This window comes from Tinamus guttatus, unplaced genomic scaffold (genome assembly GCF_059628265.1).
Source record: "Tinamus guttatus ecotype Peru unplaced genomic scaffold, ASM5962826v1 Tinamus_guttatus_pri_ptg000141l, whole genome shotgun sequence".
In the NCBI taxonomy this organism is placed as follows: Eukaryota; Metazoa; Chordata; class Aves; order Tinamiformes; family Tinamidae; genus Tinamus; species Tinamus guttatus.
Genome location: NW_028288675.1, coordinates 1,179,761 through 1,191,878, shown reverse-complemented (window position 1 = coordinate 1,191,878; position 12,118 = coordinate 1,179,761). Strand labels below are relative to the sequence as shown.

General features: G+C 43.4%; 1 protein-coding gene across 1 annotated transcript in view; it reads right to left on the bottom strand.

Moving 5' to 3' along the window:
- Positions 1-3,430, bottom strand: part of CLVS2 (clavesin 2) — a 49,531-nt gene extending 46,101 nt beyond the window's left edge. Inside the window, exon 1 of the mRNA XM_010226419.2 lies at positions 3,029-3,430. Within this exon, the coding sequence (XP_010224721.1) occupies positions 3,029-3,417 (389 nt within the window). The 5' untranslated portion in view covers positions 3,418-3,430. The remainder of the gene's footprint in view (positions 1-3,028) is intronic.
- Between the last annotated feature and the right edge of the window lie 8,688 nt (positions 3,431-12,118).

Here is a 12,118-nt window from a genome sequence, read left to right as displayed (position 1 = left end):
TGGAAAAACTTCATACCAACACCAGCTGGATACATTAAAAAAAAAAGACTCCTCACACTCAAGAACACACCTACAAGCCAAATGTAATTATGAATCAACAGTCTGGAAGCTAACGGGGAGGGTTGGTTCCTCCCCAGGCGTGGTCCTGGTTTCTGGAAGGAGGGCCGGCTTCTTGACTTTCCCAATAGCTGCACCAGGAGGCAGAGTCAAGCAGGGTCCCACTGAAAAGCTGTTGGACTACTCCGTGCATTATCCTTCAGCCTTCCTTTTTGTGTTTGTTTTAAATACAACTCTGATTTAGTTGTTCAGATGGTAGGACAGCTGGTACAGTTTTCAGGCCCTCCTTTAATTTAATGGTTTAACATCTAGTGCACAGGCTTGTTTTACCATAGGAATTTTTTTGCCTCCCACGTGTTTCTTTCTAATTGGAAGTATGTAAATCATAGACTGCTGGTGCTATATAAATCCTCTATAGTATGTCTACTACTCATTTAAATAACAAATTGCCACTTTTTACTTCGAACTGCTATATGTTGGCCATAACAAATTGTACGCATGTGATAAATTAAATTTGGAGCCATTCTGTCCTCTATTAACCTTGTTTTTTAAGTTTATAAAGTACACAAAGAAGTCCCAACAAACTGAACTTTGAAAAGTAAACCTCCCATTGATGCTTTAAGTGGAGCACTGATTTGCACACTCTAAGATCTCTGTCAGTTAAGGTGTAAGTTTGACACACACTATAGAGCAACTCCAGGATAAAGCTGAGAGCCTTCCAGGTTCAGGTAATTGCTGAACACCAGATAAAGGAACACAATAAATTAGTTAGAAAAGAAAGTGACCTAACCCTAGTCCCAACTTTGTCACTAACTTCTCTCATGTCCTTTGGAAGAAGCTAATTCCCACAGCTAGGCTCCAGTTCTCTCCCTGTTCACTACTTTAAAATCAGTTCCTAACCCTGGAGGCAAGGGTTCTGTTGGGCATACTGTGCTTAAGAGCAATGGGGACCCAAACGCAAACATAGCCATTAGGTACTCTGGGGTAATTCAGTAACTTTGCTATTATAATGTATATTAGATTACTTCCAACAGGACTTCATGAAAAAGCAAGAACAGAACACAACGAATTTAGGGATATGTCAGGTGATCTCATGTAGTTCAAATATCAGCACATGCATGATTGAGAAAAAAATATTATTTTCACATGTCAATTATTTTTTGAAATTCTACTTTGTGTCTGAACTCAAATTTTTATTTTTCTTGGGACTAGAAGCTAATGAACTGAAAATATAAGAAAGTTTGTGGGGTTTTTTCATTATTAAGAAATAGTGGTTTACAATAAGGCAGACTAACTTGAACAAAGAAACATGGCAGTGCTATAATTCAATAAAATATTTAAATATCCATTTCTTTGTAAATTCTTCCTTTGGGGATTTTTAAGAGCTTGGGTTAGCTATTTAATTAAAAGTTGACCTTGTCCTTGTGTGAGATTAAGAAAATGAAGCCCACTTGGAGCATCCCTAGCGGTATCATCCCTGCTTCCCCCACCAGCTTCTTTGCCTCCATCTATTTTGGGCACAGACCACACAGTTTTATGTCAAACGATATTGTCCAGTCTCTGGGTACTGGAGTTAGTCATGGCCTAGGAAGGGCCAGGAAACATTCCCAGGACTCATTTTGGATGTGGCTGTTCTGAAAAAGAAGCAAACCACACTGTGCCAGCTGCCCTCTGGCACAGTCAGCCAGGAGGACCGCTGGCCACAGGGGCTATGGCCACAGGAAGCTGCACAGATACCTCAAGAGCAGGCATAAGGCTGCTGATCCCCTAGACAGTGCTACCTGCACTCCTGGCAATTTGCATCCTGCCCGGATTGCATCCAGCTGAGCTTGGGATACCTGTACAGAGCTCAGCTGCCTGTGTCCAGCTGGTAAGGAGTACACAAAGGGGAGTTGGGTCGTGCAAAGGCACCATGCAAGGAGACTTAAGTTTTCTCGATGTAAACCGCTTCAGATCTTAGCCCTGCTATGAAGCAAGAACCCAACAAGTCTGTGTGGTGCTCATAGGAGTAGGTTTTAGAAAGTTCCCTCCCAATCACTCATTTACAAGTTCTAAAAGTCAAGCAATTTTGCAGACTGCAATTTTAGACTGCAAGAGAAATTGGGCATAGCCCTTAATGAGGCATTTAGAATAACCAAACAGTGCCATAGAGCATGCAGTCTATTGCTAAAAGAAAGGGCCGTGATTGTGGACTGCTCTTGGGTCAGCCTGCTGAGACATCTTTAGGCTACAGCACCCCAGCAAGGACCAGACATTGCTCTGGCGTCTCTACCAGCCTCCTTCAAATTGCTTTGCTTGCAAAATCCTTTTTTTTTTTTTCTCTCTTGGATCCGTATTATACTGGCATTTTATACTGAGAGCAATGTAAACAGGGAAGAGAAGCAGTTACCATAACTTCCATCCTGGCATCTCCAGATGGCTCAGGAAGAGTATTCTTTAGCTGAGGGAAAGGATTCAGGGCTTAAGCTTCCTGCACGGACAAACTTTTCTGCTTGAAAACCATAATGGGTACTGCTGATTTGCAGGCAGCATCTCCCACTTTCTCCTGCTGCACCTGGGTGGCTCTGTGTATGCTCAGGCATAGAGAGCAGCCCAGTATGTGCAGCCGGTCCTCGTCGGGCTGGGAAAGTGCAGCAGCTACCTCGCCTGCTTACTACAGCTAGGGGAGAGGCAGCAGGGTGCAAACCTCAAACTGCTCATGTGAGAGAGGCAGCTAAGAAGTTCCTGCTTCCTTTGTGAATTTCAGATCCTAAAAGATGAGAAGGTTGCAAAGGCCCTAGGGCATGGGATTATTTATTCTTGCTTTCCTTCCTCCTCCATCATTGCTGCTGCCCAGCCCCCTTCTGGGGAGACCCAGGCAAGTCCCTGCAGCCCATGCAGCCTCCTGATCTGGTACAGCGCCCTCCCCTTCCCCTCTGCCTTCCTCCCCGGGGAAGAAGGGGTTAAGGCAGGCAGGTGCCTCTGCATTTACCTGCTCTGGTCCCAGTTGGCAGCGAAGAGGACGAGGATCTTCCTGCCATAGTGGTCCAGGTTGGCCAGCCCGCCGGGGAAGCCGTCCTTCAGCGCCTGCTTGATGCCCGGGTCGGTGGCCTTGAAGCTCTTGAACATGTCCAGGTTTTGCTGGCGATACTCGAAGTACTGGGCCAGGAGGCGAAACGCCTCGAAGTGCTGAAACTTCCTGGCCCGCAGGAAACGCAGGATGAAGGCATCGTCGGTGCGCAGGAAGCCAATGTCCGGCCGGGTGATCACCATGTCCCGCACCTCCTGGATGTCCTGGTGCAAGGTGTCGGGGTTCTCGTTCAGCTCCAGCCGCGCTTTCTCCAGAGTCTCAGGGGACAGACCTGCCTGCAAATGAGTCATGGTGCTGCCCTCCTCCTCCAGCCCCGCGGCGCTGCCCGCGCTCCTCAGCCTCCCGGGCAGCGGCTCCCCGGCCTCCCGGCGCCCTCCGCCCGAGGGCACGGGGGGAGCTGGCCCCGCTCCGCTCCCTCCGCGCTCGGGCTGCTCAGGGAGCCGCGTTATCTCCGCGAGGGGCCGCCGCGCCCGCCGCGGGCTCCGCAGGGCCACATGATGCTCCGGAGAGAGCCCAGAAAAAAAAATGCAATAAAAATACAAACCGAGGTGAAATCGGAATCGGCCGGGCTGCACCTGCGGGATGGGGCGGAGGGCGGCCGCGCCGCGCTCGCCTCCCGCCCCCAGCGCCGGGCAGGGATGAGAGCCCCGGTGCTGCGGGCAGCCGCTACCAAAAGCGGGGCCCGGCTGCGAGCCGCAAAGTGCCTCCCCGAGCCCGGAGTTTCCCGGCGGGTTCTCCTTCCCGAAGGAGCACCATTTACGTAAGATCAGCGCTTGCCTCGCTCCACCAGCCTTTTCTTGGGGGGGAGGGAAGAAAAAAAAAAAAAAAAAAAAGAATGGAAGAATGGAAAGCGAGCGAGGAGGGAGGTCGGAAGGCAACGTGCAGGTGCCCGCCGCGCCCGGAGCCCCTCGCCCGCCGGCGCCGAGCGCAGGAGAAGCCGGAGAGGGCCCGGCCCGGAGGATGCTCCTCGCCGCCGCCTCCTGCCGCCGCCGCCCGCCCCGCACGGTACCCGCCCCGCCGCGCCGCGGCCCCCCGCGCACACGCACGCGCGCGCGCACACGCGGGCCCTCATGCACGCGCGCCCTCATGCACGCGCACACACACACGCAGACCCGCGGGGGCGGGCGCGGAGGCAGCGCGCACCCGCCGCGCCGCTCCCCTCACCCATCTCCGCGCAGCGCCGCCGGGGCGGCTCCGGCGCGATTTTATTTTATTTTATTTTATTTTATTTTATTTTATTTTATTTTATTTTATTTTATTTTATTTTATTTTATTTCCGCGCACACGATGCTGGTGGCGCTGGCGGAGGGTGGCGGGAGGCTCCGCGGTCGCGGAGCGGCGCGGGGGCGGGGGCGGGCGGTAGCGCGGAGAGCGCCCCGCACAGCAGCCCCGCAGGGAGCCCTCTACTACCCGGCTGCGGCGGCGCGATCTCCCCCCGAAATAAAAAATAAACCTTAAAAAAAATTCCAAGGGAAAATCCAGGGTCTAAAATCCAGCCACCCTGGGAGGCAGCATTTCTTGCGTGACGTGATACTGCAAACGGCATATTGCCTTCATGGAAGATTTCGGAGAGGGAAAATGAGATGCCTCTTATTTTTCCCGTAGGAAAGTTTCCCTGCGCAGTTTGCTTTCAGCAGAAGTTCCCACCGAAGAGCATTTGACCTTTGTGGGGCTGGCCCTTTCCCATGCAAATAAGCTTGAAAATGGGGTTTACACAAAGGGAAAGCCCAGGAGAGCCTACACAGCCTGTACCTCCTCCCGCCTGGAGGAAGCCCAGCTCTTGGGCACTGCATTAGGCTTCTCCCCCAAGCTTAGGTAGCCGAAGCGCACAGGCTGAATTATTGAAAATGCGCCGAGACAGCTGATCCGCAGCGGGACTACCTACGGGGCGCGCAGTGTGTGTTCAAAAGCAAACAGAGGTATCAATAAAAACCCTTCAGCGATACCACCCCCTTCTGCAGAGCATCACAAGATGAAAGAGATGACCCCAGCAGAAAGGGAGCCCTTAGTTGCAAGCACTGAGTAATCAAGTGATCAATATCTAGGTGGGAAAACCTCCGTTCCTTTGCAGGCAGGAAAGGAAGGGAGTTCCTTTCCTTGTGCCAGATAAGGGTCAAGTTTTGCCTATATCTTCATAGCTGCCTGATGTCAAAATGCACACAGCACCTTTGACTGCAAGGGTGGACAGAAACACCAGTGGGTACTAAGGTGGGTACCAGACTGCCGGTGGCTTCAGAGTGAACCAGCTGGAAAGATGACTGAGTCAGTGCCCAGGCATCGTGACCTAGTTTTGTTCCCTGCCCCCCGTTTCCTGTCCTCTTGCAGTCTACCTTTGTGTTGCCTACATAAAGCTCATGGGAGAACCTAGGAGAAAAGCTGTTTCCATCAGCCATAAAGAACCAAGGACCATTTTTTTTTCTGCCATCATTTTCCATTTCTGATGCTTCTGTTCTACTTTTTCACCTGCAACGAAGCTAACAAAAGTGTATGGCCATGTAACACTTTGCCTCAAATCCACGCAGTGCAAAGTGAGCTGAAATCATGCAATGCCTCGCAGAACCAAGCCCATAGTATGTTCTATGATCTATAATATGTTCCTTGATTTTTTAAATTTAAAAATGAGGGCATATTTATGAATCCATTTTTCTCATATGTGCCAGCTGGTTGCTGGAAAAAGGAGAAGAACTGAGCTGGCCAAAATTAAAATAATAACAATCTTGAGATCATAAAGGATGTTAATTCTAAACATTCTTCTTTTTCTTGTTTTTCTTTTTTTTTTTTTTGATTGAGCACAAATTTAATTTTCAGTATTGTTCCATATTTTCCTTCTCTTTTTTAAACAGGAAAAGCACAGAAAAAAAACACAGAAGAAGAGAATAAAAATATGGAAGACAAATAATTCCATTAAGTTCACCAAAATAATCCAATTTTTTTAAAGCTTTCTTTTCTAAGCAAAGTGCATTTTCTATAAATACAGATTTAAGTTTAACAATTTCTAACCAGTGCTTTGCCAGAGTAAAATTAAATCCAACAAATATTAACAGCATTTCAGGAAAATCATTTTGCAATGAATAATTGAAAGAAACCTGCAAGCCCTCTTCATGAAGGAAGTGGTTCACACATGCCTTTTCTGAAATGAGTAGACTTAGAAGGATGTAATTAAGAAAAGTCCATGAAAGCAAAGCAGTCCGAAGGTAGAGGAGGTCAAAGAAGAAGCTTTTGGTCATATTCCACCTGAGCTGGAAGAGCTGCCAAAGGGACTTCCTCTGGGCATAACGTTTTTACAGTATTTTGAGGTCTTACATGTAAAGATGTGAAAGGTTTGTTTTAAATATAACTTACTTGATAGGAGCAGTAAAAATGTTTCTGTTGTCTATAAGCAGATTTACTGAATGGTTTAAGTAGCATAATGAAGAAACATGTGTTTTCCAACATGTCCTCTTACCTAAGTAATGAGGGAAAAAAGAGAGCCCCTAATGTAGTTAGATGCAACATATTGATGGTAGAGTATAATTTATTTATTGTGCACATGCACTTTTCCCTCTGTGAAACAGTAGGGGTTTCTGACTAAATCCATTATGCAAATCGAAGTGTATTTCACTTGCACTTATAAAGTATTATTTTTCCTTAATGCTATTATGGTCACTTTTTCCTGAACTTCATACAATTAAAGCCCAAGAGCCAGCAGTCCTGCAAGTGCTCCAATTAGGCACCTGACCTGAACTAAAAATATGACACAAATGTGTTTGTTGTAGATATTATTGGAGATGCTAATTCACATTCAGAATAGATTTTTTTGAAATCAGTAATAGACCAGGATAAAAATAGAATGCAGGAATGTAAACACAATAAATGCTAGATGGTGGATAAGGAAATAACTGCATTAAGACCGACTGATGGTCTCACTTGTGTGAAATGGGTCAAGACTCTGGATTGCTCTTGCTGTCTTTGACTTCAGTCAAACCATCATCAGCATCACTGCTCTGGGTATTCCTTCCGGACAGCTGTGCTTATAGGATCAATTTTCCAAGACACTTTGGCTTATTTAGTTGTCATATAGCTAAAGAGATGAGTAATACACTTGGAAGTACAGTACACAAAACTGGAAATGCATGCTGGCTTCTCTCTGCTTCAGCAAAGTATTTTCTTAGTTAGGCACGTGCCCAAAAGATTTTGAGAAGGGCTAAACATATTTTTGTCAAAAGCACCTAGAAAACTTCAGTGTCCGAGTCCATTTTTAGAATTGATTTAAATGACAGAGCATGACAGCATATTATAAGAGCATAAGAACAACTTTAATGAGTCAGAACAAGCATCCTTTTAGTTTTAAAATGTGCCTTCACAGTGGCTTACTGTGGAGGCCTAAGGAACAGTATAAGATTTAGCATTAGGCTCCAGGTTGCCTGAGACTTGCTTTTGAATGTGAATTTATCTTTGAAGCTGTTACTTGACTGCACTGTTGATTACATTGTTGTGACCTAGAAAGTTGCCATGTGGCAGCTGAAATTTAGCAACTAATATCAGGCACATTCTTATGAAGAGATAATAAGATGTGTTAGCTTAAACCTCAGTATTAGCCACTAGTTAGTTTGCATTTGCAGCATGCTGAGGATTTTCCTCAGTTACTAGTGCTCAGATGTCATAGTGAAACTAGGTAAGCTATGCAAATGTAATCATGTGTCTAAGCATGATAGTGATATTTATAAATCAAATTATTTGTAGAAGAACTCAGGACATTGGATCTAGAAAGTTCCACAATAAGTGCATCTTAAAACCTAGCTCTTCTGTAAGTTCGACTGCAAAAATGGCTGAAAGCTGAAAAAATGGCTTCTGAAAGCAAACTAGTCATCTGTGTGTTTTATCCATCATCATATGTCTCTAACAACATAAGGATTAATAGTCTTGTAGTAGACAAGGGATAGCATCAGACCCTAATCAGAGAAATATTTTAGTATTACAGACCTATTTGCAGAATCATAAAAAAAGAAATGGAACTAGAAGGGACTTTTAGAGATTACCTAGTTAGTTTATCTATCCCCCATCCTGACAGATGTTTGCCTGAGTCACCTTTACAAACCTGTAGCAGTAGATACTCTACTTCCATATCCACTCAGTTAGCCTGTTTTCCCAGTGTCTACCATATCTATCACTTGCTGCTATTTAGCACATTGCTTTTTATCTTATCTACTGTGTACTGACAGAATAGTTTATTTTATAGCTACCTGTTCTTTGTCTGAATCTGAAGACTGGTGTAAAGTCTCTGGTAAAATGCCTTTTCTCTCTCTTTTTTTTTTTTTTTTTTTTTTGACTACACAACCCCTGTTCGTTCAGTTTGTCTTCTTGCATTTAGAATAATTTGGCTGTCTAACAACATGAAGGTTGGGTACAAGCCAGATATTAGCATCATGGGGGCAGTATTTTGCAGGGGTTTGCTGGCTTTTCTTCTCCTATCTAAATAAAATCTTTCTATGCCATTTTTGCTGCTGGAATAAGAGTTTCCCAGAGGTAAAATTCTAGATTAAAATAGTTAATCTGTGATACAGAAAAATGAACATCTCATAGACTCAGAGTAGACAAAAGCAAAAGTTTCACGCAGTATGTTAATATCTGAACTAACTTGAAAAAAAAAGGCAAATACAATACTCTCTATCAAATAAGTTCAAATATTAATTTGCTGTAAGTAAAAAGGTATCTGGAAATGTAATGAAGTTCATTGTTATATTAATACCCCATTAACTGGGAGCAAAGCACTGAGACATATTTCAGTACTATAAAATTTGCATATCAGAGACAGAAAGAAATAAAAAGTAATGGATTCATAATGGAGCCAATAGTTTCAATAAACTCAGTCAAATGATGAGTTAGGACATTAAACATTCTGAAGTTTAGGCATAGAATCAATACAGAATGCTAAAGAATGCTAAGTTTGGAGCAGAGGGTCATTTTACTAAATATAAGTGAATGTAGTCATGGAACAAAACTATTCATTAAATTATTTTTATGCAAATATAAGAAGGGCATATATGTCTGAACAATTCCACCTTGGCTTTCTGGAAGTGAATATCTAAACTTGCATATCTAAGTAGCACATAATCAGTTTTGTCCCCATATACATAAAAAAGCATTCAGCAAATGGATGAAAATCAAATTTTAGTGCAATGTAGGAGGAAAAAAAAAAAACTCTGCTATTCTACAGTCCTGGTTGCCTGTGCCAGAATAACTACTAAATTCACCCCATATTGGAAACCACTTAATGTTTGGTTTGGGCAAAGTTAAGATGTTTCTGATTTCAGCAAGCCTCATTTAGTGTACAGGAAGCTGAACATTGCTCAAATGAGTAGCAGTTCTTTCATAGCCATTTTGATGACTACCCTGTTGGCAGGAGCACTGTAGCATGGGTACGTTGCAGTATATGCACTTCTCAACTCCTATGCCAAATCTTGGGACATACATGTTTATGCCACTTTAGTAGAGATTTTGAGAACTTCACAATCTCTAGCTTTACAATATCTGGGTGTATTTGCTTTTAGAGCAAGCTGCAGCTTTCATCTGACTGGGCAGACTGCAGTGCTTTGTTTTTAAAAAGAATGGACAGCTGTTGCTGGAAATCCAGTCTTTGCAGAGTTTGCAGTGGCTTATTACTTTCCTTGACTTGTCTGCCCATCTGCCTGTGTGTCTGCCTAGCTATTTATCATGTTTAGACATCATCCTGTACCAAGGAAGAAAACATTTGCTATCCATCTGAGCTATTAGAGCCTGCCTTCAAGTTCTCATTCCCTGGTATTTCTTCAAGAAAATTTCCAACTCCTACATTGTTCACATGGCCAGGTAATTCTATTCTTCTTCACTGAAAGTCTATTTTTTCCCTTTTGGAGGGAGAGGGTTGATGCCTGGTAGCGTGCACAGCCTCTAGATTTTATCTCTAGATGTGCTACTTTTATACCATATCACATCTCTTGATGAGACAGTTTGGATATTTTCCCTTTAATATAGCATTTCCTTTGAGCTACATTTCCCACAATTTGTGGTTTCATTGTCAAGAGTAGTTCTTCACACAACATTATTTTCAGCATCCTCCGGGCAAACTTAATTCCAGTCAAGCCGACAGCAATAATGATGTGTGTATGGCTTTGCCAGTTGCAAACTGAGTGTAACCCCTGATATCAAATCTACTGTATTGCTGCATTCATGGTAGCATTTAATCCTCATATCTAGACACAATAATGGATCCTTAATATTTGACTTGATGGCATCCACTGATCAGTAGATTACCAAGTGCAATCTACAATCCTTCATGGACATTCATGTCCCCTTCCACATGAAACCACATGCTCTTTGCAAAGCTTCCATCATGGCTGTATAGTATTTTCTAGAAGTTTCCTCAGAAATACCACTCTGAACTTAAAGGTCTTAATTCATATCATTTTGAATGGCTGAGCTTGTGAATTTGTCTTGATTCTGTCAGTTGCCTTTAAATATCAGGAATTGCCTGAGAACAAAGCCAATTGAATAAAGTCAAAGTCAGCCTATTCTCCTGAAGCAGCATTTTCAGCCTGTTCAGCAAAACATACTTGTACTTAATCACAGTAGAAATATTTGTATGGTAAGATAATATATACTAACTTGAATTTTATTTGGTGGCATAGCTTATTTTGATTAAGATTTTCCATTTTTCCGTCTTTTAAAACTTGACATATCATCCATATACTTTTTTTTTTCTTGAGAATATCATGAAGCATGAAGTGTACTGATTCTCAAGTTTTCCCTTTTTTATTTTTAACTAAAATAAAAAAGGCTGTTTGAGAACTTCGTCTACTTGCTAGGTCAAAAGCAGATTGCATCCAAAAGCTATAGACTAGCAGAATTGCCTTATGCTGTAACTTGCTTCAAAATAAATTGAGCCATTGAAAATCTTTAAACCAGAATAGGCAGAGAAGTGGCCTTGTTTTCTGAGCTTATGCACAGGGAAGGTTTATTGTCACAGCAGTTTGCAGACACTTGCAGTAACAGGCAACTGAAATTCAGCTCTTATTGACAGCAATGATGGAGAAAGCTCAACACTAAGAATTGTTTGCTCATTTGTTCTGGAAATGTAGCTTATTCTTTCACATCTGCCTCAGCTGCAGGTGACTTAATTTAAACACCTTTAACAGCTTTTAACACTTGTAGCACCTTTAACACCAAAATGCTAATTTTCGATCTCATTTAAAACTTCCTTCAGTCACTTAGGGTTCAGTTCAGTTGCCAAAACAGAGGCATTTAGTCATTGAGTTGCCTTCAATAACTGCACCGGGGGTTCAGCTGCTGCTCGGGCAGGCATGAGTCACCCATAGCTCTGGTGTTGTACCTGCCCGTCCTACACAGACGCCTGCAGTGTCTTTGGGAATCTCACGCTCCTGGACACTTGCTTTTTGAAAAGCTGATCAAGCCCTACTGGGAAGCAACGATATAGGATCACATATTTACTTTCATTACAGCTTACATATTTAGCTGTTTTTTGGCTATTTTATTCTTAGTGGAACAATCTTTGATGAGGCAGGAGGTGAAAAGGAAACCTGCATTTGAGCTGTTAATTACAGAGTCAAGCACTGCCTAGTCAAGGAGAAAACCCAGCATCTGCTGTGTTGTTCCTGGTGATTGCGAGTCCACTGGGCAAAGAGATGCACTTTCCCACCCTTGAGAATATATTGTGCATATTCTGGGCTGAAGAGGAGAAATTACCAGTTAATATCCCTGCCATATAAGTGCAGAGGGAAAAAAAAAAATGAATTCAAGACATAATGCCCTCATGAGGCCAGAGGTCAGTAGGTTTTGTTGTTGCCAGTCCTCTTGCCTTAATGATAGTGAAGGATGTGGGTACTTCACAGTGAATCCTACATTGAGGAGATACTTCTCAGTCTGGCTAACTCTACTAAAAAAGCATAGAAAGGAACTGAAACCTTGACCACTGAGTCCTGTAAATAAAAATAAAAATAAAAGTTGGTGTGTGTT